The following is a 26,319-nucleotide window of genomic DNA, read 5'->3' as shown; positions in this document are numbered from 1 at the left end:
TGTCTGCGTTATTCCGTACTTCATATTCATAGAGCTCTTGCTTCGCCATCGAGGATTCTCCGCGCGGCATCTAAGCGGCGTCTCCAGGATCTCGCCTCATAACTGCCCCGTGATTCCTGCAAGCCTAGGACACATGCCCCGAGACTGGCCACGAGCTGCTCTACCAAGAGCCGGTCTTCTTTCTCGAGCATGTGTACTGGTGATTGATGACCCCCATTACGTTGGCTGTCGGCCAATGATGCAGAGTCACTGAAAGAGCGATTGGAACGAGTATCCAAGGTACCGTTCGAAGACTGCTGCTGCTGGGATTTCGGCTTATTAACAAGGGGAAAGCTCCGGGTTGTGCCTGTGGAGCCGGAGTCGAAGGACGCAACAGAAGGTCGGTGGATGTTCCTACCGTTCCGCCCTTGGGGGTTATGGATCGCGGAACCAGGCCTTTGTTCTTCCTCTGGGGCTCTGTTTCCGTCTGATAGAGACCCAAATGTCAAACGTTTGGTACTCACGTGTTGAACAGCGTAATCATGATCCTCATGGTCACCATTCTCAGATTCTAACCCCTCTGTGGCAGTAGCAAAGGTGTTGATTGTTGAGATTGACTGTGCACTCTCAGATCGCAGATGGCCAAAGGGATCCCTTGGACTTTCGCTACGCTTGTTCTCGCCATTCATTGGTCGGGCAGGGGGTCCTCGAGTAGTTTCCGCAGAGTCAGTAGAACTGATGCTGTCTCGTCTGAGAGCTTGCTGACTGATTGTTCCCATTGAACTGTGGAGGAAGAAATGCTCATAGTCGAATGCATCTTCCCGATCCTCATGAGATATGGTAGTGGTGTCATAATAGAGCGACGCATCGCTCTCGTAGTCAAGTTCATCATCGTAATCATTGTCGGGGCCCTCTTGATCACCGTCTTCTGCTGTTGTATGGAACGATTCCCCATCGTCTAAGGTCTGGGGATCATGGTTACTCGCTGAGTCTTCTGTGGCATGATAACCCTCGCTGACATCCTCATAGGCGCTCGTGGCTTCAGAGTTTGCATATTCAGGAACCGGAGTCGCAGCGCTCTGCCCAGCATGATGTAGATTACCATCAACGGTGTCCTCTCTCGGCTCGAAAAACCCATCCTTCAACGGAGAATGTCCAATCCCTGCATCAGCACTGAGGCCTGGCATGGCATAGCTCTTAGCAGCACTATACCACTGCTCAGCAGCGGTAAAAGGGCTGGGAGTCCTTAAGCTTTGCAAGCTTCGGCGTTTCATAGTATCATCCCGAGCGCGGTCCCGCAAAACCGACAATCTCCCTTTCAAATCATGCATCTGGTCCCGTAAATCTCGCATTTGCATGGAAGACGTTGATCGTGTCAGACCTATATGTTCGCTAGTCGGATCATGATACCCTTCTTCCAGATTAGACCTCATGCTAGTACGATCCACCTCGAGTTCAGGAACAGTGTCACGTTCGCTCAATGGTTCAAGGTGCACGCCATGGGGGGATGATCTCTTGCTCAATGGCGGCGAAACCCCAGAATGTTTGGTCTCCTCTCGAGCAGTCCCCGCATTCTTGTTTAAAGGGGGTGATACCCGGCTGCTCTCAGTGACATTTCTGCCTATATACTGAGCTGCTGCACTTGCGGACCGAACAGGGAATGGTGCGGTTCGAAGAACGGAGGGAGTCGATGCGATCGATGTTTCACTGTAAACTCTCGAGTGCCCTGGGCTTGTGCTATGTGATTCACCCGGCTTGTGGGACTGAAGGTTTGCCGTAGGTGTCATACCAAGTTGGGGTGATGTAAGACGATCGTTTTGAGGGGTTGGAGTCGATCGAGATAATGGACTGGTGACATGTATAGAAGATATTGAGCCCGAAGGTGTGCTATAAAGGGGGCTTCGGGCGCGCGAGAGATTGCCCTCCATATTCTACATTACACATTAGCACTCTTGAAGTTTACTGGACGGTTATCAAAGGAGGCCCAGCCTTACGTTCAGTCGCCTCTTGGCATTTTGTAGAATTTCTTCCGCCCTTCTGCTCAAGGCGGCGCTCGAGTTTGGGTCATCGTCAATGCCGTTCTGATTTCTCGATAGTCGCTCTGTCTCCATCGCAAACACTTCCTCGCTATAGGAGTCGGCGATGCTCTCCTCATCATCACCCTGAAAGTTGCTGTCATCCACACTAACTCCATCATCATCAAAGTCCTTGAATAACTCGGCTGGCGGCGGCCCGTCATCAGTGATTGTGCTCGTTGATCCTGTCGAAACCTTTCTCTCGTGCGCCACCGGTCTCGTTCGCTTTCTTGCATTGTGCCCCAGTACCGGGCTAGGTCGGAGGGGAAAGCCTTGCGCCTGCTTGAGGAGCCTTCTCTCTGCTGGTCCCGGCAATTTTCGCCCAACTGTACTCTCTGCCTCTGTCACCTCGCCAATGTCTGATAGCATGGTTCCATTCCCGTATATTATCGGCGTGGTGGGCATCACAGTGCCCAGATGGGTATGTGGAGGTCCAATTGAGAACTGCATGGTCGCTGGGTCGGAGCCCCTCCACTCGTCGACGGATGAAGCTGATCGATAAGGAGGGGAATTCGTGGAATCGTACTCGCCGTAAGGAAGGATCATATCGGGGTTCGTGAGCGTAGGGGAGGCGGGCAGGGAGGGATATGCCGCCATCGCAGCTGTAATGGTCTCCGTCTGCTGCATCTTGCCGATCCGATGCAGATGGATGACGCCTTGATGTTGACGGCTGGACGGGCCTGGCGTTTGTACACTACAGTACACTCTGTCGTTTGGTACAGCAATTGGCAATTGTACGCCGGTACCTAGCCGTTGGAGGCCCTTTTAGTGGACTCCGAACGGTATAGCACTGTCCAACGCCCTCCAAGGGGTGAAAAGCAAGGGTCGCGCGACTCAGGCTGTGAAGAATCGTCGGGGGGGCGGGACTGGGTCGGCAGATACGAGGCGGAACAGCCAATGATAAACGCTCAGGTCCTGGATGGAGGAATCGTGATCGTGGTCGTCGCTGCACGGGTGAAAAGCCACGCGAAGGAAGCAAAGCAGAGCAGAAGAGAAAAAAAGATTGTGGCAGGTATGGAAAAGCCGATCTCGAACTTTTCAGGGAGATGGAGGGAGGGAGAGCGACAGGGGCGATACATTCCTTGATATATGATATTCCTCCGCATTAGCTACATCTGGACATGTAGCTCTACGGAAGATGTTTTGCATGGTGTGGCTCACCGTACGGCGTGCTCTGTCAGTCACCGCCTACCGGGGCGGCAGGAGTCAGCACCGGCAGAAAAAGGCGGCAGAACAGACCGAGGGAGCGGATCAGGTCTAGCGCTGTCATGAATATAGCCAATAAGGTGCCTGGCATAGATGCGGGCAAGGGAGCCGCCCTTGAAAAGGCGGTGTAAGGTGATTTAGGTAAGGGGAGATCACGTAGGTTGACCGTTGTAGGTACTTCGTACCTAGGTACTTCCGAGCCTCTCTCCGCTCACTGCTCAGGCTCTCAGATCGCTCTCGAGCCTCCACGCTCCCTGATGTACTGTACTCTGCAGACCCGTAATATGGATTTGTTTCATGTTGTTTCGATGACAATTTGCGTTGTGTCTTAGCAAAGCACCATAAAACTCGTCCATCCCGTGAAGGATTCTATACCTACCTTACCTTACCTTACCTAGGTTTAGTCACGTGACACAATGAATCGGCCAGCTATGGTATCTAAAGAGTATAATGTAGTTGAGGAAGATTCCAAGCTTCTTTATTTATGGATCTCACGTTTCCAGAATCCTGGACGTACTCCGTAAGTGGTACTGTGGCAGTTGAACAGTAGTCGTAGCTGTACGGAGAAGCAAGTACAGTGCTCCGTACGGAGGTACCGAATACCAGCCCCCCTGCCCTTGGGGAAATTATTCGACGGGCCTGAATCGCCTGATACCATTGGTCAGAGAAACATCCAAGGCTCCAACGTCTGCCGTGGGACAGTGCTTGAACTTCCTATTCCAGCTCGCCGGCGTGTGGGGATCGGTGTCAGAAAAGGTTATCCCAACCCAAATCCGAGCCAGTGGTGAGTCTGGCGGGGTAGAAGTTTACGTTGTATATAAAGAGAAGGAGGGGGAGTCTTGAAGTGGAAGATAGAAACAAATATTATAACTGATTTGCGAAAACCTTGACCTCACTTCTGGCATTTCCTGAACTGAATCGTCATGGCTCGTGAGGACTTCGTTCTCGCGCCCTGCCTTCCTGAGGACATCGACCAGATGATCGATGTCTACCTGAATGCCTTCAAGGATGACTACTTCGGCTCCTTCACCTTCCCTCGATCCAACATCCCAGAAGACGAGATGTATCAGTGGCTCCGCAACCGCTTTCTTAAAACCCTGCGCACGCCTGAATATCGCTGCTTCAAGGTCACGGAGGTGAGCACCGGCAGGATAGGTGCGTGGGTGCGATGGCAATACCCTCACACCCTTAGCGAGGAGCAGAAGGCCGAGAAAAAGCGTGAAAAGGAGAGGGAGGAGAGAGAGAAGGCTGAGGGGAAGTTACAAAAATGGCCTCGGGGTGCGAATCTGGAGGTTTGCGATATCAAATTTGGGTGGTTGGACCGCATGAGGGAGAAGAATGTGGACGTCGAAAACATGTACGGTACGTCTAATTCTTTCCCAGAATTATGTGAGGAAAATGATAGTTGACCTTTGAATAGTGATATTATTATTGATGACAGACCCAGCATATCAAAGGAAGGGTCTGGCTAACATGCTATTGAAACATGGGCTCGCACTCGCAGATGCCGAGGGTCGGAAAGCTTATATTGAAGCAACACCGGCCGGACATCCTGTCTATAAGAAGCTGGGCTTCCAGGATATTGATGTCCTGAGTGTGGACTTATCAAAATGGGGCGGGACGAAGCCAGGGACGAATACCATTATGCTTCGAGATCCGCAGCCGGTCTGATATGTAAAGTCTTGTTCGAGCATTTCCCCTGTAAAACATGGTTTCTTCAACCATAGACAACGTGCATATGCGAAGCAGAGTACCGAACAAGTCTCATTCGGGGAGAAGCCTCCTACCGTTGGGGTTTAATGACATATTCGCTGCTCCGGCGGCCTCCATGGCACGCCCAGAGCTGCAAAAATCTTCCTCTCATCTGCGCTCTCAATCAGTGTTCCCTCGGTCATCTTGACTCTGCCAGGCCCTCTCATAACATCTTTGTAAAGACCTCTCTGATTCAGCCGCCATCCTTTTCGACTTGACAGCAATCGAATGCTGCGATTGAAGATATCATCACCAGTAAAATATATCAACGCCGCTCCTAGTTGAGTCTCTGGAACAAGCAGGAAGTCTATCCTTCTCCAGATCGGTTTTGATGCACCGGGGAGGACGCAACAACCGTGCCATTTCGATCCGCTCTGTGAAGGCACCGAAAGCGCGGCTACCAGAAACTTGCTCTCCGTGAGTTTACTGATTAGCTGATTGAGGAAACCCAACAGCTCTTGGCTGGAAGACGTGGATGGCTTGGTCAACAAGCAATCAATATCTCCAGAACTGGAAGCCCCACGCCTATAGCTTCCACCAATTATTACCTCCACTTTTGGATCAAGAGCAGCAGCGGCAGCGCTGACGACGTTTCCAAGAGCGGTAACCTCATCTCGAGGAATCCGCGTCAAAAAATCATCATAATGTTCGATCCCCAGTCGCTGATTGTCGGTTAAGTGGGCATGAGACTTCAGGTCTTCGAGAGTCTTATGCCCCTGTTGAACCCACTTCCAAGCCTGGTTGATCCCAACGCCGTAGATATTCATAAAGAGTTGTAGGGTATGATAGTTGGAATCCATCATGGCATTTTCAAGCCTCCGCAAGCCATTCGTGAGCACTATCTCCTCAATCTTCAATGCTAGTCTGTTCCCAATAGTCGGAAGATTTAATGCTTCCTCATAGGTAGCTATCTTGTCGGTCTGCCTACGCAGCGTTCCGATAGCTTTTCGATATGCTGTCTGACGCCAATGGTCTTTGGTCTGGACATAATAGTCGGCCATCTTTTGGAGCACTTCAATTGTTCGCGCATTTGGGTTCGATTCAGGGGTAACACCCGTCCCTCCAGTCATGCAGGTGAATTTATCCTGATTGAACGGACCTTTGTTAGAGCCCCTGAGCTTTGATTTGGGGGCACTCCGAGAACTTGGGCGTCGAGGCTCATCATCTGACCCTGAATCGTCAGGATCATCGCAAGACGGGGGTCTATCATCCGCATGATCATCTTCTTCGTCGTCAATGGGTACATCCTTCATACTTCGTGCGACTTTGATCATCTCATCCAGTTCGTCCCTCAACCAGACAGACTCCGGCGTCTCACATATTATACCCGCATGGTGAGATGTCTCCTGTGGGCTTTCCGCCACTACAGAGTTCGTATGAGTTGTATTTTGTGCTAACCAGACGCCTTCCGATGATTCGGGCAATAGCTCCCTCGCGTTTTCCTTTCCTTGACTTACTTGTGTTGAGTTTTCACTTCGAGGTGGTGTTTGGTTTGGAGGATTGTGGTCCCTCGTTCCCGGGTTTCTCTTTGATGCTTTGAGCTCAAGTGATTTATTAGATTTCTGCGAGGTCGTGTCTGGTGTATTTTCTTCTTGGAGAGTCTCCGGATGTCCATCGATAGCATATAGTTTCTGCCTTGGATCGAGCAAGAATCGACACTTGATCGAGTCAATAGGATATTCTTCAGACACCATAATTGTATTCGATGGTAGCGTCTCAAGTCTCAGGAATGCCATCACATCCTTGAAGGTAATACCTTTATCAACCACAATATGGGTCGTAGCTGGTGTAAACTCCCTCGTCCAAGTTGCACCAAATTCCCTTGCCTTGTTAATTCGAGTTCGCCGTAAGGGCGCCTTATCGTCGGGTGGGATGTAATAAAATATTTGGCCCTTGAAGATCTGTTCGTCTTCGGGCACGAGCTTGATCGAAGACTCCTTGCGCAATTTCTTCTTGGCATGCAACGGTTCCAACCCAGTGCGATTTCTCTTCCCGAGCATTGACTCAATTCCTGTGCTATAATTTAATACCAAAGTGCCTGTTCCCAAGGTGGGACTTGAAGCAGTGCGTTGTACTACATGGAGATTAGGTTCCGGAGTATCTTCTACGACCGGTATTTCTGACGACAGCAGTGCTGCCGACTCAGAGCGACCTAGCGAAGACAGACTCGGAGGAAGGGGTGTCTCCTTAACGAGACTTGCACTCGATAGTGGGGCAGATATTGTTCGTTGAAATCCTGGCATTTTGTTGATAGTAATGGGTGTGCGAATGTTTTGGGGCGGAAACTCCGACGAAAGGGCTTGGGGAGATGAGAGCTTCTTGCTCTTTCGGAAAACATCTCGAATATCGTTTGTATCATCTTCCTCGTCTGAGGTCTCATTCAGAGCCGAAAGCTGATCGAAGAATAATCTCTTTGCGCTCAACTTGGTCTTGTCGTGAGCCTGGTAGTTTCTATGTTAATCCGGGTGGATGTAGAGAGCGGACTATATTACTACCAGAGACTGACCATGTTTAGAATGCCCATGTGAAAGACAAATGGACTGCAGCCTTCGACATGGAGAATTAGATATTGTTCAGACAGGCATCACTTGGATAGCTGTATAATATTGAGATCGTTTGATCTGGGGCTTATCGGGCGGCTTATCGCCCTGAACGCTGACTAATCATCCAAGTGCGCTAAGCAAAAATCCAGAGGTTTCTCGAGATTTTGCGATGTGCAACAAAACATTTCCTCCCCCTATATCGCGAGCCACTCTAGCCCGACAAAAATTCCAAATAGGCTACACTACTATACAGATGTAGAACTACATGTCTATCATGATTTTATTTAGAATAGAAGACCGAAGTCGTGTTGTGCTATTGCGGATTTTGCGCTAAGAGAGCGCTGAGGTTCGCTTTCGGGGTGTTAGTTTGCCTGAGGCACATACTGGGCGATGGGACGAAAATCATGAGGACTTGATTTTCTATGCTACAAAACCCTGTTGCAGGATTCTTAATCGCTGAGAGTCTTGTGATCTTTTTATATTCTTGTTGACGAAGATTTAGTGATTTTCAACGACCTCGCAATTAACCCCTTTCAAAGTTTCATACTTGTCGAGGTCTCCAAGTTCAGGAACACTTTAAGTACTAGGCAGTTCTGTTGACTTTAACCTGATTATTGCTAAATCTTTGGTTAACCAAGTATCAGAAATGGTAGTATTGAGATAGGATGGTCTTGTATAATTCTATAACAATCGACTTATCATAGTCTCTTAGCAGCATTCCAGGATGGCGATCGGCCATACCAATAACTCCATCAATCTCAAACCTTCACTTGTGGGTTCACGAGAGTCAAACGACAAAGTTCTGAGACAACGTGTTCGTAAGTCTATAACAAAGGAATCTGACCATCCAACAGTCGTCCCACCATGAAGCCAGGTTCCAGAGTAGCCAAAGTACTGAAAGCCAACAATCCAAAACACCGTCCACTGCTACCCTCCAAAAGAAACAATCTGTAGACCGACCAAAGTGCTGAAACCCCAACACGATAACTAAGCCAAAAGGCTAAAATATCTCCCACTGATACCCAGAAGATATCAAGCTGTCGACGAGCCGAAGCACCGATATTCCCAAGAACATCGAGCTATAGAACAGCCATGACACTCAAAGTCTAATGACAATACAACCATAAAATAGGAGGGAAAGAAGAATGATGTCCTGTCATTCGCAAGAACCTTTAACCGAAGAGCTCCATCTGACTTTCAAAACGGCCTTTTTCACCCCGCTCGGCTTCATAGCACTCCGAAGATCAGGACCAAGGCCATTAACCTTGCGAAAGGTTGTCAGCACTGGCTCAGGTAATTGTAGGGCTGGGATGTGAGATGCGCCGGCTTGAGAATTATGCAGAGAGTCATCATACACTCGTTGCTAGAAAGAATATCAGTATAACGATTTTTGAAACAACCAGATTGCATACCAGAGTGACTCGTCCCGGGCACAAACGGTGCATCAATCCTCCGTCAAGAGTGGCAGTTATGCATTGGCTAGGTAACCCCTGCTCCTCTGCCTCGACAGCATCCTCTCTGTCAAAGAGTTTTCGAGCAGTGCCGCGGCGAATAGTTGAACTTTTATTAAAGTAATAAGGGCATTTCGTTGTCCACGTTGGAGCTGAAGCCGAGCCTGTTTGCCGACGAACGCAGCTGATCATGGCAAACGATAATAAACAAATAACAGTGAGTCCGAATATCGAAGCCAAAACACCAAAGAGACTAGTTCGCATCTTGACATCCTCTTTGCACCGCGAAAGAGCATAGCCAGTAAGGTTGCGGCAACTGGTTTCCCAACGAGCAGGAAGTATGTTGCGAGGGAAAGGTGGCTTTGTATACGTGTTATGAGATATATTGGTCTCTTGTGGACCCGCTCGAGCATCGATGCATCCATGGCATTGATGGGTTTGGCCCTCATGCAGGTCATCAGAGACGGTGATGGTAGAATGTTCCAGCTTAACAATTGACTCTTCAAGATTGCCTACGGAACCCTCGCTTCTCGGTGCCACCTCAAGTTGGTGGTTTATGTTGGAAGGTTTAGTGAAGCATAGGCCATTAGTACACCCTCTACGTCGGCGATAGCTCACAGGCAGAAGAAAATTATTTTCCAAAACAGGATTATCATCAGAATTGAGGGAGTTGAAACTCTTTGAACCTGTATTCAGGCCATCTTTCTGTCCAAGATCTTGAGGAGAAGGCCGTATAGAACCACAATGGTTCACCGTGGGAGAAACCACGTGTTGAGATGGATAAGGATGAAAGAGCAGATTTGCAGCTTTGGCTAGGATGTTAGCCGCTGGTACCTGCTCGACGGTGGTGGTGGTATCATAGTGATGGTCGACAGAAGTAGCGTAATACAAGTTACTGTCGATAGACTGAGTGGTGTTGCAAGAGGAAGAGGCTCTGCGGGATTCGAGCATGGTGGCTGTTGGGTAGATGACGGCGAGGACTAGGAGTGCGAGACACACCCATCTGAGGGCCCAATTTCCGATGACCAAGTCGCTCATCTGAGTATGCGTACGCTTGCTCTCCATGGTTTGGGATGATCGCTGATTGAGATTAAGCAAATTGAAGATACTGGAGAGGCTGGAGACGGCTTACGGTTTGGATCGCAGAGGAGCGAATCGAAGTGGCCGCCTCGAGTCTCCGAGATACCAACACGTTTGAGGAGCAGAAGAGTAAGCGGGTTTCTGGTTTGAGGATGATGCTGATCTTGTCAGCGTTTGAAAGATGTATAGCTCTGTTGTGTTCGCAAAATGGGGGACGCTGAGTGAACAGAAGCGCAAGATGTTGATGATAGAGAGAAGAGAAGAAGAGTTGTCGAGAAATGGGAGGGGTAAGCAAACAGACAAAGGGCACATACATCATACGTAGGTAGACTTGTTCTCTGCGGAAAGGGCGACTGAATAAAATAGCATCCGGAGGACTGTGTGATCTCAATCCAGCACGGAAGGAGCATGTTTCGGCCAAAATGCTTCCCACGTAACTTTAAAGGGACTCAAAACCTTACCCTGCAGGAGTTCAAATGGCTCAGCATGACAACTGAATCATCAATGCCATTGGGATATCTACTGCAGACCATGCGTTGACTCTCCAAGTCCTCCTTGCAAAATATTTGCATTCACAAAAATGGAACCCATGTCCGACCAGTCATCAGGGACCACATTACCCATCGGGTCATAAACTGGCTGTTGGACGAAACTTGAAGCGCCGTGGCTATTTCTAGATATGTCATCCACGTGCTGCTTTCTTCGATGCAAGATACCAAGTAAGGATCCCGCCTGAGTCTCGAAACTTGACTGGAGAGCTTGGGCATCATCCCAGCGAAGGCCAAACGTCCTCAGAGTTTCCTTGATATGAGCAATACAGTTGATACTCCTATCGACATTATCACCTCCTGCGTTGCTTGGCAATGGCGGAGGTGGTGGGGATCCGGGAACGACTGGGGCATATGAAATGATGCCATTTAGGAGTTGATCTTGATTCTCCGCGAGAACCGCTAAGAATTGGCTGCCAATAAAGTATACTCGAAGTGCATCATGGTAGGTGTAAAATGCAGTATTAATGGGGCCTCTGCTGATTGGGAATATCTTCTCTATGTATGCAATGCTATATTCGAAAATCAGAGTCTTCCCATAATTTGATACGGACTGCACACGGCAGGATGGTGCAAGGCAGTAGACATAGCTGTATAGGAGCTCAAGGTCGAAGAAATTCTTGAATGCAAGAGGTAATGTTTCCGGGAGTGATTCGGCCCATTCATGCATCTCCTGGCACATTTGCCAGATATAGGTTGATGCATGTTGCAGAGGATCTCGACTAGACTGAAATAGTTCCTGATACCATGATGATTGTGCGTATCGTAGCTGGAACAGAAGCAAAGCAATTTCCAAAGAATGCGGTCTTGCTAGAGAATTTCCTGTCGCTTCGGATGAGGTTGTTGAAGTTGTGGGGGACGGATAGGCCACGCTTGTCGAGTCATCAGTGAATGAGAAGGCTCTGGCGTGAACCATGCTGATAGATCTATGGAATGTGAGTATTACAGACGGAAAGGAAATTGGGGTCTTTGGGGCACACCTATCTAACGAATATACGCAGTAAAAAAGTTTACGACGCATCTCCAAACTATTCTTGTCTGGTTGTTGTTCTTTTGGGGGATCTTGATGGAATCCTAGGTCTATAATGGCACGACATGCGAACCCGATCAATTGCCAGCTGTCAAAATGGGCGGGGTCCAGCATGGAGTATTGAACAAGCAGAACCAAGGCCTGGATCTGTGATACATATCCTGGCATGAGAACCTTATCCGCATACCGTAGAGCACGCCCAACCCATGCAAGACCATCCGCAGAGTATGCATCTCTACTACTTCGAGATTGAGCTGTCGAGGCAATGGCAAGAACCATATATAGAAGCCAATATTCGAACTCTGTGACAGGACGGCCATTCACTTGATAAACGGCATCAACGGCATTAAAGAGTGCAGTTTCAGGGAAGGCAGGAAATAGGACGAAAACGTTGTCCAGATAGTACTGGATCAGTGCCATTGCCTCGGCTCTTTGTGGGAGTTCAAAGGGGGTTGGCTTGGGCACCGTCTCGTTGTTCGACGCCGCGAGGATAAGACGGGCGAATGTCATGTTTGTGGTACTCGGTTCAAAATCCCGAGTGGTGGCATTAACTGAACTGTAGGTAAGATGTTGTCAGCATAGATATATGAGGCTTGCCAAAATACTAACAGAAATCCAAAATCCGACACGAGCTCATTGACATCCGCGGCTTCGCGCCGTCTGGCCGCCTTCCCATGGATAGCGGCACGAATGGTTGCAAGTGAGTCTTTTCGATCCGGTACCTGAGTTGGCTCATCCACATCGTGCATTGCTACTGAGGCCTTTCGAGACCTAGCATATGAAATTTTCCGCTCAAGCTTTTCAATGCGAGATTCTAGAGAAGCAACATAACTGGGACAAATTAGCCTAGAAAAGGATGGATTTAGACGCGTTTTTGACTAACCTCCTCTCTTTCCCTTTCGCAAATTGATCGTTGGCACTTGAACATTCGCCCGCCCTTCCCGACTTCTCGCAAGCAGTGCAGGCGGGCAATTTACCATCGCACTTCTTCTTATTAGTCTCAGCATTTGTACTAGAAACAGGAGCTTAGACCTTTATTTTTGCCGCGCGACCTAAAGACAAAGTCAGACGAGTCGTCGATGGGAATGATGGGAATGCACGGTGTGAACTCACACCTTGAGCAAGCAGAAACAGGTCTCGACACTCTCAACAACGGTGTATCCGCAGCGCTAGGGCGAGAAGGATGCATCTTTGCGAGAGAAGTCTCTTTTGGGTTTTATTGAACAGGTATACACTTCAAAATACCATGCGTCTCCGAGCTTTACAGACAGAACGTATCGTGTCAGCCTCGTGGCGCGCGAATGAGAATGAGAATAGGAATACAATGATGAAGATATGGTTGATAGGTTTGATTGATAGTGTCGTCAGATCTTCTTGGATTCTCTTTACCGACAGAGCACCTCTCTCTGGCTTTGATGAGGCGGTTGAGATAGCGTTGTTGTGCTGACTATCGCACCTGACTTCAAACAATCGGGACTTGCGGCGGTGGCTTGAAAACTGGATAAGAGATGTGTAGCCACGAAGGCTGGAACTCAGCAGCGTCAAATCTCTAATAAAGATAGGTGGCCAAATAGTCTAGACACTGGACATAAGTTCTGTCGAGCTATTTTTTTCTTGGGGCTAATAGAGTTGATCGAGGGAGTCTGAGGTCATGCGATGGCCGGGATATATTTACCTATTTACGGATACTTTGTGCATATATACATACACACACACGTGTACCTTATGTATATATATAAATCGAGCAATGAGGCCCTGACGACCATGGGGTACAGCTACCTAGGTACCTAGTAACTGGCCATCAATCTACCAACTATCCGACTGATGATCGGTCGAAGGCGTTTCAGAGCATCGGCAAGTCTCAACCTAAGCCCTCAGACAGACCTGTGCCGCATGCATCCCTCGTGGCGCGATAGCCCTCCGTACTGATGCTCAAGTATTCGCAACCATTCCTTACTAATACAAAGTGGTTGTGATAGGGCCATTGTTCCCACCGCCCAGCAGTTGTTGGATCGACAGCGGGGTCATTCTTCTCGAGTCCTAACCAGAACTTGAGTCGTGTTTCACGAGATCACACCCAAACTATTTATATACTTCACAACGAGCCACGCTGCGGCAATCAACCCGTCAGTCCGCTTCAGTCCGCCTCAGTCCACCTCTGCGTGAGCTCTTCTTGATGCGCATCCATTCCCTCCTGTTCAGCTCGATTTCTTGACGTCTGGGTGGTGATTATTATCTCGTGGGATTCCTGCTTTCCATTGCTTGTTGTACATAGCCCAGGCAGAGACAGGGAGGACGCTCTAGAATCTGCGTCATCGACGATGGTGAATCCAACGAGACCAAACCCCAGAGAGTCTTTTTCAACCGCACTCAGTTAGAGAGGTACAGCCGTGTCGATGGATGCCGCGGATTTGTTTCGGCAAGCTCAGAGCTCGGTCTACCAGGCTCGTCAGGCCAAATCGGTCCGGGAGAGTAGCCATGAAAGCGACGACCATTCGCCCAGAATCGCGCATACATTGACAGCGTGTTGCAGGTGTCGCCAGGTTCGTAGCTCCTGGTTTGCGTCCAGTGCTCAGATGAGGGTACTAATTGTTGAATCAGAGGAAGACAAGATGTGACCCCAACCTCCCCCGATGCCTTCCGTGTGAACGGGCCGGCGCTCAATGCGAGTATTTCGATACAACAAAAGGGAAGAAGATCTCTCGAACTTATGTCATCCGACTTCAAGAGAAAGTCCGGGCCCTGGAAGCGGAACTCAGCCAATATACGGAAGAAGAAGGGTTTCCACAGAATACGGAGGATATCGTACGACCTGGAGGACTTGTTCACCTAGGTGAGAATGACGAGACGCCTCGATTCTTGGGCCCCTCGAGCGGTATTGCAATGACGAGATTGGTCATGGAAGAGGCGAAGAAATATACGGATTCCAGGAGGATTCGGGAGCTCGTGCCCGAGGTTCGCCAGCGCCGACCTCCTACTATGTCTCCAGAAGCATCTACAGGGCGTAAGAAATCGTACCCTATGATTAGCGCGGTCCCAGCACCAACGTTGCCCGGCCGTTTGGTGACGGACAAGTTGGTAGAGGTCTTCAATCAGAAAGGTTGGTATTGTCTCTACCCTCTATCTGCCAGATAGGCTTGAAAGAGCATTAACTAATGTGTCGTTAGCTCAATATTTACTTCCTACGCTGCATGAACCAACGTTTGCGAAGGACCTCCAGGATGTCTATGACGGAAGTACTGATCCATACAAGAACTTTGTTCTTCGAATGGTGCTTGCAATCAGCATGCAGAAGCTGGATCCTCAATATGCTGGTCTAGCAGATAGTTATTACTTGGCCGCAATGGCATATATGGAAGATGTGATACGACCGAAGGATATCAAAACGTTGCAATGTTTAGTGCTGATTGCTCAATATTCCTTGTTAACCCCAACACGGACCGCCATCTACTATATCGTGGGTCTTGCTACTAGGCTCTGCCAACAACTTGGCCTCACAGAGGAAAAGACAATAACTCAAGGCGTATCACTGGGTTTAGTTAATCCACTTCAGCTCGATATGAAACGTCGCCTTTTCTGGATAGTTGTTTCCTTGGAATTTGGTCTTGCACACACCATGGGAAGACCAAATGCCTTCGCTACCGGACAAGACCACGTTGATGTCGGATTTTTTGAGACCGTAGACGATGAAAATATTACAGCCGACGGTATTCTGCCGGGTCCGCCGTCAGAAAAGAAGCAAGTTGCCATACACTTTTTCCGGATGAGATTGTTGCAGGCAGAAATCCGACGGGCATTGTATCAGAAGAAACGACCTGAGCCGAAGAATGATGAACATCCCTGGTACGCCCACATGGAACAAAAGCTCAAGGATTGGGTTGACGCTTCTCCCGAAAAACCAAACTGGTGCAAACCTTGGTTCGTACAATCCAAGCTACCTCTGCGTTGATATGCTGACAGTCCATAGGTTTATTAGTAGATATAACACAATGGTCGTGTTTCTTTTCAGACCCTCGCCTCAAGTCCCGAAGCCATCAGTGCGTTCAGCTATTATGTGCTATGATGCATGTACCTATAACATCAGGATGCAGGCCAAGCAAATAGAGACTGCAATGGTCGACATCACATGGGTATTCCTGTTGACACTTTTCATGGCAGTGAATACAATTTTGTGGACAATATCCTATCCGGAAGTTCGTTCCTTGCACAGTAAAGAAGAGCTTGAGGATCACATAAATATAGCCCTTGATACTATTATCAAGTGCCAGGAACGCTGGCCTGGAACCGCAGCCGCCTCCGATCTCTATGAGAAGCTTGCCAAGGCTTGTCTGCGAAGTTACGATATGAGTGAGGACTCGCATCCGCCATCATCACTATCCGCGAACTCACCATCATCTCTGGATACCAACTCACCACCCGCATCAGAGCATTCCAGTGCTACAACTGGCTCACAAGCATATTCGCAAAAGACATATAACCCGCCACCTCAGTTTGGTGTTGTGTTTAATCAGGTTCCGGAACCGATCCCAACTTTTGACTACAATAGCTCTCTACCAGCACCATATCCCGGCTTTCGGTCCAATTCGATCTTTGCAAATCCATCCAGCATGCCGTCCGATCGCCGTTTTAGTTACTTCCCTCCTGACTGCCCGCAGCCCGCGACTTTGCCGGAGGTTTGGGACCCCACGGCACCATCGCAACCGCAGGATGCAACTCAAGAGCCAGCACTTACGGGCTATCCAGCGATATCAGACCCTTCCTACTTCATGCAACCTACGCCGTACTCTTTCAACCCGCAAATATTCTCGGAACAGGTTCACCGCACAGATATGCGGCAGGGAAGCCTCAGTCAGCAGCAGCAAATAGAACTGATGCAGAGCCTTGAAACGAATGGGTTGACAGAGATTGACAACTTCATGAATCTCTCGGCGCAGTATGAGAACTCCATCAAGCTATAAAGTCATTCATTATGGTGGTTTTGAAGCTATTTTTGGGTTTGATATTGGTCGACAATGAATGTTGCATTTGTAAAGTCCTGGGAGGTATTCTTTTGCGGTTTTGAGATCAAGCCGCATAGAAAGTTCATTAAATCCAGTGGAAGATATCGAAATCAGGGAGGCGATTCACCGATGTTTGATCAATGGACAACACTTCTGACGACCAATGTGGAGTTTGAGGCTATAGAGAAGGCAATCCGGGGAATCGGTGATCGACGGCGCAGAAAAAGGATTGGTCTGTTGGAATTGCACTATTTGGCGGAGGCCTTTCTGGATGGTAGATCTGGGAATTTTGATTTTCTTCTCGGATTTCTTTTCTGGTCACGAATGATGATAGAGTTATGCATAACCCGTTACGATATCCATGTTTCAATTTATCACTTAGTATCATTAAACTTCTTCTCAACACCTTCAGCGATCTCTCTCATACTCTCAAATTGGCAGGTAAATCCCATCTGTTTCTCTAACCTGTTCTGTTTGTCCTTTCTCTCAATCCATCAATGCCATGTATCCCGTACTCGTCGCCGACATCATACCATGCACCAATTCCTGTGTCTATGTGTAGGGTCCCCTCCCTCCCTTTCAACTCTCAACTCTTCCCTTCATTCCTTATAACAATTGTCTAAAATCACTCCCATTAGACCTATAAGATCCAGTATTCCCAAATTCTCACTTCTTTCAGCGACCCCGAAAGCGTCCCGGTAAAAGAATCGTCATCAATACCACTAAGAATCACAAGCATGTAATATGCTCTTTCAAGATCTTTCGGACCTTCAAACTTGGGATTTGTAACGACGGATCGCTAGAAGATTTTGAGTTTTTGGAACTTTAAATACGATGGAACATGGAATACACTTAGGATTTATGATCATAGGTATCCTTTTCCTCGTCAGATAAGAGATTTAACTGGCCTTGGGTTCGACCTGAAGTTGCTTCAAGCTTAAATCCCGGTAATGAGTTAAGAAATCTGCACTTGCAGGGGTTACTTGCCTGCAGAAGGTCCAGACCAGGAGACGAGAGGGGGTTGGTTGTAGTGTCTGAACCAATCGAGAAGCCTTGTTACTTTCTCTTGCAAGCCATACACCTCTCTTTTGAAAGGGTAGGGTCGAACAGGCGTCCTATTTCCCAATTATGTATATGATTGGTAAGTATTCGTACACTAATTTACCTAGTATTCAATATCGCAAGCTCAATCGACTTCTTCCTCAACAGGTTCATACTTCTCTGCCCCATCAACCTTCAAGTCGACCGCCGAGGTTTCGGTTTCGTCTTCAGCCTTGCCCTTTGATCCAGGCTTTGTAGCCCTTTTCTTCTTACGAGGTCCACCAGTTTCACCACCAACAGGGGCTTCTTTGATCCAACGGACAATAGCTTGAGCTCTCTCAGTACTAATGGGATACTCTTTCCCATCCTCCTGAGCCCAACGCTTGGGCATTTCTCTACCTTCAGCCTTTCTAGCCTCTTCTTCTTGTCTTCGTTGTCTAGCAGCAACTGCAGCATGAAAGCTAGCTTCGTCATGAACCCTATCATCTTCTAAGGCTTCCATTATGGCTTGTTGCTTCAGGCGTTCTTTTTTCTCTGCAGGAGTTTCCTTCTGCTGGTTTGTAGGCATCTGACCCGGTAAGGGAGCTGGAGCGCAAAGAGATTCCCATGACTGTTGCAGCTGTATCCAATTGTCCCCACGGCGGACAACTTCGATCCAATCAGCACGACTTGGAGAGCGTGACGCTTGAAAAATTGGATAGCCATCGCAGACTCGGGCAAGTCTGGCTACCATATGGGCGTGACGCTGAAGCTCTCGAGCTGATGTCTGTATTAGGCAATGACAAAGAAGCAAAGAGTGGAGCGCATCTGTAAGAAGTGGGTGATAAGTCAGAGCCTCATGGCAATCAGTCTGGGCGAGAAAAGCTTTTGCAGCTTCATTCTGGGAAGCCTGCATTTGTTGCTTTGTTGTAAGTGCGGTGGCCGTCTCTGGATACGGTGGTAGATCTGCAGGCGGCGTTGCTGAGAAGAGATCTGAGATCTGATATACTGCAGGCGCAGGAAGGGTCGGGAGGTCAGCGTTTCGTGATAAACCAGGTGAGGGCCGACTTCGATTTGTATGCACGCCGTTGTGAGGAACAAGAGCATCAGATAGTTGACCATTACTCAATGAAGCATTACTCTCGAGATCCAGGCTTCTTCCATGATTATGGGGCCTTGGTATCTTGAACCCACTTGCTGCTTGGTTTACTTTGCGTACAAACTCCTCGGTGATCGTAGCTGGAAGCCCGGGAGTATAGTCGAAATGAGATAAATAAGAGATGTAATCTCTGAGAGCCCTCTTAGCGTTTGTCTTGACGACCTTGCGGGCTTCCAGTCGTTTTCGGCGTGCTTCTCTTTCAGCTGGAGTCAACTCGACTTCCTCTGTGGGTTGATCGCTATTACCATTAGCATCCTGGGGCTGGGTACCGTTAACCCCATTCTGGGAATTCTTAGGTGGAAGAGCTTCATTGACATGTTGACAAGCAATAGTTAAGTAGACACCAGCACGGTGAAAAAGTAGCTGAGTCTCGAGGCTGCTTGGCTGGTCTTGCTCATCCAGCTTGATTTCCTCCTTCCGTCGGCTGTTACGTTGAGCTTCAGCTGCCGCTTCGCTGGCTAGTTGAAGTTGTTGTCGTCCCGCTTTATGTTGGCTCTGATAGTATCTACAAACTTGTAAAGCTCTCGTGAGATCTTGGGCTGCGCCTATAAAGTCATCCTTAAATATCTTTGTGACAGCACGCGTCCTCAAGATTTCACCTTCATGAGGTCTTTCGGCAATGACTTCATCCAATGGCTGGAGACTGGTGCACTCAGCAAGCTGACGAGATGGTATCTTTTCATGGAAGAAATGAACATATTTCGCATCAGCATCGAGTGGGTTCCGCTGCAGCACAAGCTGGGCCACATCTTCAAGAGTAGATGCAGATTGCATGGTTGCAACACTACAAGCAATCTCATCCAAATGGTACGCCTTGGATAGTTTCTGTGTCGCCTGTTCCCTCATCCTGTGTTTTCTTTCCCGGCTAAGCTTTGCATTCCCCCCTCCTCCACCAAGGCCAAGTCCTAATGCGACCCCGCCATTGCCCAGTAATCCATTGCCCGCATTTTGGGAATTTGTAAGGGACGAGGAGGTCACCCCGCTGGCTGCTCGCACAGCGAGGTTCGTAGCATCATCGACTAGTTGTCTTATTTTGAGGAGGTCAAAAAATACTGCAGGGTCGATAGGTCGAGGTCTAGGTAGATTGTAGTTACTGTTGGCAAGACTTTCGAGAACTTCGGGGGGCAATTGAAGCCATGGACCGTGGAAAGAAGAGATATAACGCCAATGCCTGTAATTCTATTAGCATCTGAGCCTTGGTCTGCTTTGGTCTGCTATGCGCAACGTGTCGTGGCGACTGTTAAATTTTCGGCATAGGGTCCATGATACCTCGCCGATATGAGGTTACAGAGAGGCGCGCGCCAGTCTGAACGACCCCAGAAGATAACTTGAACAATAGGCCCTGAGACTCACTTGTTGCGACATATGATAAGAGCGGATGTTGAGTGTTGCTGTTGTGTCTTCGAATCTTTCGCTGGTTTCGCTGGCTTTGCTGTTGATGCGGCCGTTGACGCCGATGGGGAGTTTGTATTTCCTATCTCGTCGCCCTGGCTCTTGTCTTTCTTCTTCGCCATGGTTATTCCGTATGAATGCCGTAAAATATGATATCTGGTACCAATATTCAAAAGCAAGGGACTAGATCTTGTCCCCTCAATGGGTAATTGTCGTCAAGAATCCTTTATCAAATTTGGTGAACATAATAGCGTCTCAAAGCTAGAAGAACCGAGTGAGCCCAATGAGTGCAACAATCTGCTCCACCAAGATACAGTGCAAGCTTGGTGTATAACACCCACAATGAATGCAGGTCAACGTGTAAAGAAGTAACGTCTCTCACATTGCTATTGAAAGGTATGTATATTTGGTGTATAAAAGTCGGGATATATAATTACTACTACTATATATATGAGCTTCACCTATGGTGAATCTACCTAGGTAGGTCTATCCACAACCTAATCTTCAGGAGAAAGCTATGGGCGCTATTATCTTGTAGGGATATGTCAGAAATCAGAAGGAAGTCTACCTATGAGTACACCCCAACAGAACATGCTACTGAAAACCCTTGTATGCTAATCCACAAAACCAAGGACACCATGTATTTATTTGCAGATAAGTTAGCACGCATGATGTCCAAATGACGTTCCTTCTCCCAGTTCCCTCGTTCACAGCAGTGACTCCTATCCCGGTTTCTAAGAGCTGAGTGCAAGACATGCATCTACTGCAAGGCCAACTCGTCCTTCTTTTTGGGTCACCACATCACTAATGACTTCCTTGTCCAAATCAGGGAACATTCCAGCAAGGGTCTCGACTACATTTGTGTGTTCGGCTCGCTGGATCCGTTGGGCTTCCGCCACCTCGGCGCTTGCCTGGCGTGCTGCTGAATCTTCCGCTGTTAGTCTGTTGCGAACGTTGCTTTCAAGCACATTGCTTGGCCGCTGAGGGCTTCGGGGACGGTCTGTGCTTATCCGGGGAGATGGGCTCACTCGTGGCGTATTTCCTGGCAAAGGAGTTCGTGCGGGCCCGCCTTGAGATGAGCTGGTTTCTTCCGAGAAAATACGTCCAATAGAGGACAGGGGCCGCTGAATTGTTCGAAGAAGACTAGACATCGCTGCCTTGTCATCCCCTCCGTCACCACTGTCATATTCGTTCGACGAGGTCGACTTTCGGGGTACTGAAGATTCGGCTTCCACAGAGAGCCGCGGTATTACTTCAGGCTGGCTAGGAGCTGCTTTCTCCGATAAGTGTGGCGGTGCAGGTGCTTCATTTTCTGCTTGGTGCTTTTCAGCAATGGCAGAAACTGCGGCTTCGACGTTCTGCTCGAATTCTTCATCAGATATAGTCAGAGTGGTTCGATCTAAATTCTCAATAAACTGCACAGCTCCCAACTTGGAATTTGTTAGTTCGACTGCCTGCTGTGGGTGTAGTAAAAGTACTCACCAGCGATGAGAGGTAATAACCAGCCTCCCCGCCTAGCTTTTCTTGATTTCTAAATCTCAGAATGTATTGAACATTTGATACGAGATGCTCGGGGTTCGCTTGGAGAACGACATAAATCAACAAGGGCATAAAGGAGTCTGCCGATGAGTCGGCCTTGGAATGCTTGAGAAGCCCTATGCGGATTCAGCAAATTGAGTATTTGACAACAACCAGAAAAACTTACCAAATATAACTTTGCAACAATTGAGAACACAAATAATCTTGTCTCGCGGAGCCCTGTACGTCTTGATCTTGAGAAGCTCTAATATCAAAATCAGTCAAGGTGGTCTCTTGAGGATGCTTTCAATTCTACCTTGCTCTGCCAAGATTAAGAATCGCTTGCCACTTTCTCCAACCGGTGGTATATCTAGGTGTTCTTCTCGGATCCAACCATAGATACTAACTTTCTGTGCTAAGATCTCGTCTCGTTCAACGTCTTCTTGATGCTGCCCCCTTCTCCCAGGTCCCATTGGACGCTCACCTCCCTTCCGCTTTGGTTTTGATCCGGGAATTGGCTGAGGTGGTGGTATTGCGGGGGAAAAGGTTTGCGTATATAATCGATTCATGACAAGCTTTTCCATACCTTCTCGGGCATTGTCAAACTCTGCGTCTGAGACCTCTCGCCAAACTTCGCACTGGGCCATTTTGTTCGTGATGAATGCCAGAAAGTCGCTTATGATCTTGACCTGCTCATGTACCATCCATTGCTTTTTGCCAAATTCTTGTAGGAAGGACCGTAAGAACTTAGCCACCGGGTCAGCTGTTCTATGCCGGAGTTGTTCTAAGAAACGATGGAAATCGAAAGGGAGATCCGGCTCTGGTTCCGGGTCAGGAGGTGGAGGTCTATGCAATGGGGGCGACTTCGCATTGTCCGCATATCGATCGTCCTGCATTCGGGGCGGACTAAAGTTGTGTATTGAGCCAGGCTTTGGGGGGATCGCAGGACCGACATCGGATTGATTTCGTCCCTGTGTGTTCGATGAAGAATCTGAAGATATTCTTGAATCCAACGTAGCCTGCAGCGTAGCTTGAACTGCACTCGCTGCACTGGGATTCAAAGGCTCCAAACTCGACTTTCTTGGAGGGTGCTGCATTGGACTACTGAGAAGTGGGCCAGCAAATTCAAGCCTAGGTGACATGACTTCCTCATGACCAGGACCGTGGCTCGCCAGGCTGAACTGATCCATAATACTTTGGATTTCCGTCCTAGAGTCTGCATCGCGCTCATCCTCGCTTGTTGTATTCTTCTCGTCAAAATCGACATCGGATCTTGTAGGGGATCTCTCTGGTTGTGTTGCACTGGGGTAAGAAGGTTTCCCTGCAGTATTGGACGTTGATCGCGAGGGTGGTTGCGAGGATCTTGGGGCTTTAGCGGTCGTGTCTCGATTAGGCTGATCGCCAGGAGAAAGATGTTGTTGTGGGTTTGTGAGCCCTGGCTTCAAGGTTGCTGTAGAGGATTCCATTTGATCTCGAGCTGTCGTTGTCTGTTCTGCCTGGGCGTGCGTGTCTTCAGAAGACTCGTTTTCTGTAGTTCCAACATCATCGCTGTTCTCCACAGGTTCATTCGTCGCGACACCCAAGGCCCCTTGAGCTTCATCCATCTTGCCTTTATTGCTCGGGGGCGGTGAGACAGGTCCTGCTCCGCCATCAGATCCCATCATGTTTCCATCATCCGCTGGGACCTGTCGGCCATCTTCAACACCTTCACCCTCTTTCGAGCCCACCTCTGACAGCCTTGTATCCGATAGCTCCTCTGCGAGATTGGAGATATCTGCCGGCTGTCTGGGAGGAGACATACATCCGCCGGCGCCTTAGATAGGCGTTTGCGTGCCTTCTGGTAGTATTGGCGGGGTACTTTAGATTCCACCGACTCGGCGAGATTCGTCGTGTTTCGTGGGTATAAGGCGCACACACCAGAATATCTGCAAATCAGGCATCGAGAGAAATGCAACTATCTGATCATCGTTATCGTTCTGGTTAGTATGTCCGATACGCATCCCTTTTGGTAGTGCAAAGGCACTCTGAGCGTTGACTCGGTAGCGTTGCTATCATGTGAAGCGAGATCGTCTGGTATTCTAAATTTGAGAAGTGCTCGAATCATCACTTGAAAAAAACTGCATCCCAACAAAGACCACATTGGGGTCTGTAGTCCAACGTTGTTCGCTTCCCAAGAAGCACAGGATGATCCAAACTCATCCTTGAACAGCTAGAGGCACGACATGTGTGGTATTTATGCGTCGATCTCAACTCGAGGCTTCCAAATTCCAAGCCCTGGATTGAAGCACTTGCTGTGCAAGAGAGGCCCCGACCATGTTGGAGAAGTGCAAGCAGAGATAGAGGATGATGGATTGACATATTATCTTTCCTTCACATCAACTGTCCTCGCTCTCAGAGGAGGTCATGTCACCGCTCAGCCCTTCATCGACCCCCAGAGTGGCTCCGTATTGTGCTGGAATGGTGAAGCCTGGAAGATTGGCCCAGAGACTGTTGCTGGCAACGACGGTCAAAAGGTCTTCGCTGCACTCCTGGGAGCTAGCACTACGCAAGGTATTGGCTCAGAGTCGACCAGTAAGGTTGTCGAGACCTTGAACAGCATCTCGGGGCCTTTTGCTTTTGTCTTTTTTGACAATATTCATAAACAGTTGTTCTTTGGGCGAGATCGCCTTGGACGACGTTCTCTCCTTCATAATAGTCTTGATGATTCAAAATCTATCGAATTTTCAAGTACGGCAGATCCTGCAAGAGGCCTCTGGGAAGAAGTCGAGGCTGATGCCATTTATGTGCTTTCATGTAGGAAGGAGGATGCCGGGAAGGAGGTCCATCGTTCAGATCCAGGACTCATCTCGGCATCAATACTACCGCTGCACAGATATGCTTGGGGCGTTTCTGGACAAGCACTGCAATCCGCTTCTCGAGATATGATGGAGATTTCAAGCGTATGAAAGGAACTCGTCTACAATCAGCTCCTAGCTGACATTATGTTGCAGGTGCCATCTTTAGGCGTGTTTAACAGAAGTCTCCCATTGAGCGCCCAAGTCCTCAACGCCCAGACTTCATCTGTGAGGCTGTTGCGTGATCATCTATGTGAGTCTCTTAAACTCAGGATTCTTAACATTCCTGAACCTCCCGGTTTTGACCAATCACATAATGTACGCGTCGCTGTCCTATTCTCTGGCGGCCTTGATTGTACAGTGCTGGCGCGTATGGCGCACGACCTGCTTCCGCCGGAGCAGCATATCGATCTGGTCAATGTGGCGTTTGAGAATCCTCGAGTGATTCAAGCCGCTGAAAACGCGCCTAAATCAAAGAAGCAAGCCAAAATGGATACTAAGAGCCAAAATGATACGAAAGGTCAAAATGGCGCAACCTTCACAGGAGATCCTGTCAGAATATCACCCTACGAGTCTTGTCCTGACAGAGAAACTGGGAGAAAAGCTTTCCAAGAATTACAAGAAGTGTGTCCTAATAGAATCTGGAGATTTGTTGCAGTAAGTTTTGTGTCACTAGATGGCTCGTCTCACATGACTGACTACTCTATAGGTCAACATACCGTACACAGAAACAATGGCACATAGAGAGACTGTGGTCAGTCTGATCCACCCACACAATACGGAGATGGACCTTTCAATAGCTTATGCACTTTATTTTGCTGCCCGTGGAACCGGGATTGCGTCATCTAATTTGGATCCGAGCCCTGCCCCCTACAGTACACCAGCTCGTGTGCTCCTCTCTGGCCTTGGAGCCGATGAAATGTTTGGTGGATATACGCGTCACGCAACAGCTTTCAACAGGAATGGCTTTCCGGGCCTGCTTGACGAGCTCGAGTTGGACGTCAATAGGCTAGGCAAGCGAAATTTGGGTCGTGATGATCGTGTTATCTCCCACTGGGGTCGGGAAGCACGTTTTCCATTCCTGGATGAGTCACTGGTGAAGTGGGCAGTTGAGTGCCCAATATGGGAGAAGTGTGGCTTCCAGACGATCCCCTCACAGGAGCAAGAGGTTCCGCAGATAGAGCCTGGCAAGAAAGTGCTTCGTCTGTTGGCTTACGAGCTCGGGATGCATTCTGTGGCACAAGAGAAGAAGCGAGCTGTAGGTGTGGCCTTCTTGTCCAAAGTTCTAGCTGACATTCATCAGATCCAATTTGGGGCGAGAACGGCAAAGATGGTAGTTGGAAAAACAAAAGGCACTTCGCTAATATCATGATCTGATTTGGCTATGATGATAATCCAGATACTGCTGAATTGTACTTGTGTGCCTGCGGAAGCTCATCCATCTGCTACTCCTGTGTTTCTGCGTGAGTAGTAACCTGAGAGCATTGATGGATGCCGTTTGGAACCCACACAGACGATGATGAAGTAGTAAAGGCAAGTCTGAGCCGAGGAAATCATAGAAATGAAAAATGAGCACTTCCAGTTCCAAGACACAAGGTGGAAGATGAATGAATGGTATTCCATCCTATAGACTCACGAGTATTGGCCCTAGAGCAGATCGATCTTTTTAACTATGTGCTCTAGAATAAAGCCATACATTATGCAGAATCTATACTGATTTGGTACCACAATC

General features: G+C 48.6%; 9 protein-coding genes across 9 annotated transcripts; 3 read left to right on the top strand and 6 right to left on the bottom strand.

Moving 5' to 3' along the window:
* Nucleotides 1–26: 26 nt before the first annotated feature.
* Nucleotides 27–2,681, bottom strand: M430DRAFT_18358 (hypothetical protein; the record flags this gene model as incomplete). The annotated part of the gene is made up of 2 exons (XM_024863852.1): nucleotides 27–1,910; nucleotides 1,974–2,681. 2 exons carry the CDS (start codon nucleotides 2,679–2,681, stop codon nucleotides 27–29), a joined length of 2,592 nt encoding a protein of 863 aa, XP_024721459.1.
* Nucleotides 2,682–4,183: 1,502 nt separating this feature from the next.
* M430DRAFT_18357 (hypothetical protein) lies at nucleotides 4,184–4,931 on the top strand (the record flags this gene model as incomplete). Its single annotated transcript, XM_024863851.1, has 2 exons — nucleotides 4,184–4,622; nucleotides 4,681–4,931. 2 exons carry the CDS (start codon nucleotides 4,184–4,186, stop codon nucleotides 4,929–4,931), a joined length of 690 nt encoding a protein of 229 aa, XP_024721458.1.
* Nucleotides 4,932–5,056: 125 nt separating this feature from the next.
* On the bottom strand, nucleotides 5,057–7,553 carry M430DRAFT_138432 (hypothetical protein; the record flags this gene model as incomplete). Its single annotated transcript, XM_024862569.1, has 2 exons — nucleotides 7,519–7,553; nucleotides 5,057–7,453 (listed from the first exon to the last, which is right to left on the bottom strand). Exons 1-2 carry the CDS (start codon nucleotides 7,534–7,536, stop codon nucleotides 5,057–5,059), a joined length of 2,415 nt encoding a protein of 804 aa, XP_024721457.1. The 5' UTR covers nucleotides 7,537–7,553.
* Nucleotides 7,554–8,887: 1,334 nt separating this feature from the next.
* M430DRAFT_230322 (hypothetical protein) lies at nucleotides 8,888–10,531 on the bottom strand. Its single transcript, XM_024864819.1, has 3 exons — nucleotides 10,401–10,531; nucleotides 10,139–10,244; nucleotides 8,888–10,086 (listed from the first exon to the last, which is right to left on the bottom strand). Exons 1-3 carry the CDS (start codon nucleotides 10,403–10,405, stop codon nucleotides 8,905–8,907), a joined length of 1,293 nt encoding a protein of 430 aa, XP_024721456.1. The 5' UTR covers nucleotides 10,406–10,531; the 3' UTR covers nucleotides 8,888–8,904.
* Nucleotides 10,532–10,605: 74 nt separating this feature from the next.
* M430DRAFT_18355 (hypothetical protein) lies at nucleotides 10,606–12,853 on the bottom strand (the record flags this gene model as incomplete). Its single annotated transcript, XM_024863850.1, has 6 exons — nucleotides 10,606–11,560; nucleotides 11,615–12,220; nucleotides 12,274–12,495; nucleotides 12,548–12,648; nucleotides 12,697–12,716; nucleotides 12,778–12,853. The coding sequence occupies 6 exons, from the start codon at nucleotides 12,851–12,853 to the stop codon at nucleotides 10,606–10,608; spliced, it is 1,980 nt and encodes a 659-aa protein (XP_024721455.1).
* A 900-nt stretch (nucleotides 12,854–13,753) lies between these two features.
* M430DRAFT_275082 (hypothetical protein) lies at nucleotides 13,754–16,732 on the top strand. The gene is made up of 4 exons (XM_024865636.1): nucleotides 13,754–14,207; nucleotides 14,266–14,764; nucleotides 14,832–15,582; nucleotides 15,632–16,732. The coding sequence occupies exons 1-4, from the start codon at nucleotides 14,061–14,063 to the stop codon at nucleotides 16,620–16,622; spliced, it is 2,388 nt and encodes a 795-aa protein (XP_024721454.1). The 5' UTR covers nucleotides 13,754–14,060; the 3' UTR covers nucleotides 16,623–16,732.
* A 945-nt stretch (nucleotides 16,733–17,677) lies between these two features.
* On the bottom strand, nucleotides 17,678–20,433 carry M430DRAFT_138424 (hypothetical protein). The gene is made up of 2 exons (XM_024862568.1): nucleotides 20,197–20,433; nucleotides 17,678–20,014 (listed from the first exon to the last, which is right to left on the bottom strand). Exons 1-2 carry the CDS (start codon nucleotides 20,355–20,357, stop codon nucleotides 17,851–17,853), a joined length of 2,325 nt encoding a protein of 774 aa, XP_024721453.1. The 5' UTR covers nucleotides 20,358–20,433; the 3' UTR covers nucleotides 17,678–17,850.
* A 536-nt stretch (nucleotides 20,434–20,969) lies between these two features.
* On the bottom strand, nucleotides 20,970–23,219 carry M430DRAFT_100903 (hypothetical protein; the record flags this gene model as incomplete). Its single annotated transcript, XM_024860667.1, has 4 exons — nucleotides 20,970–21,665; nucleotides 21,718–21,890; nucleotides 21,941–22,018; nucleotides 22,070–23,219. 4 exons carry the CDS (start codon nucleotides 23,217–23,219, stop codon nucleotides 20,970–20,972), a joined length of 2,097 nt encoding a protein of 698 aa, XP_024721452.1.
* A 756-nt stretch (nucleotides 23,220–23,975) lies between these two features.
* On the top strand, nucleotides 23,976–25,959 carry M430DRAFT_18351 (hypothetical protein; the record flags this gene model as incomplete). Its single annotated transcript, XM_024863849.1, has 4 exons — nucleotides 23,976–24,692; nucleotides 24,744–25,244; nucleotides 25,297–25,845; nucleotides 25,891–25,959. 4 exons carry the CDS (start codon nucleotides 23,976–23,978, stop codon nucleotides 25,957–25,959), a joined length of 1,836 nt encoding a protein of 611 aa, XP_024721451.1.
* Nucleotides 25,960–26,319: the final 360 nt, after the last annotated feature.

This window comes from Amorphotheca resinae, assembly GCF_003019875.1.
Source record: "Amorphotheca resinae ATCC 22711 unplaced genomic scaffold M430scaffold_5, whole genome shotgun sequence".
Taxonomy (NCBI): domain Eukaryota; kingdom Fungi; phylum Ascomycota; class Leotiomycetes; order Helotiales; family Amorphothecaceae; genus Amorphotheca; species Amorphotheca resinae.
Note: the sequence above shows the minus strand (reverse complement) of the source record. Positions and strands in the feature narration are given on the sequence as shown.

What these genes read in the sequence shown, in the direction of transcription:
- M430DRAFT_275082 (XM_024865636.1), top strand. Translation starts at nt 14,061, where the DNA reads ATGGATGCCGCGGATTTGTTTCGGCAAGCTCAGAGCTCGGTCTACCAG. An exon ending in AGAGGTCTTCAATCAGAAAG is followed by an intron (nt 14,765 to 14,831) that starts GTTGGTATTGTC and finishes ATGTGTCGTTAG; the next exon opens with CTCAATATTTACTTCCTACG. An exon ending in CCAAACTGGTGCAAACCTTG is followed by an intron (nt 15,583 to 15,631) that starts GTTCGTACAATC and finishes GACAGTCCATAG; the next exon opens with GTTTATTAGTAGATATAACA.
- M430DRAFT_230322 (XM_024864819.1), bottom strand. An exon ending in GCTCCTCTGCGATCCAAACC is followed by an intron (nt 10,087 to 10,138) that starts GTAAGCCGTCTC and finishes AATCTCAATCAG; the next exon opens with CGATCATCCCAAACCATGGA.
- M430DRAFT_138424 (XM_024862568.1), bottom strand. Translation starts at nt 20,357, where the DNA reads ATGGCGAAGAAGAAAGACAAGAGCCAGGGCGACGAGATAGGAAATACA. An exon ending in CTTATCATATGTCGCAACAA is followed by an intron (nt 20,015 to 20,196) that starts GTGAGTCTCAGG and finishes ATAGAATTACAG; the next exon opens with GCATTGGCGTTATATCTCTT.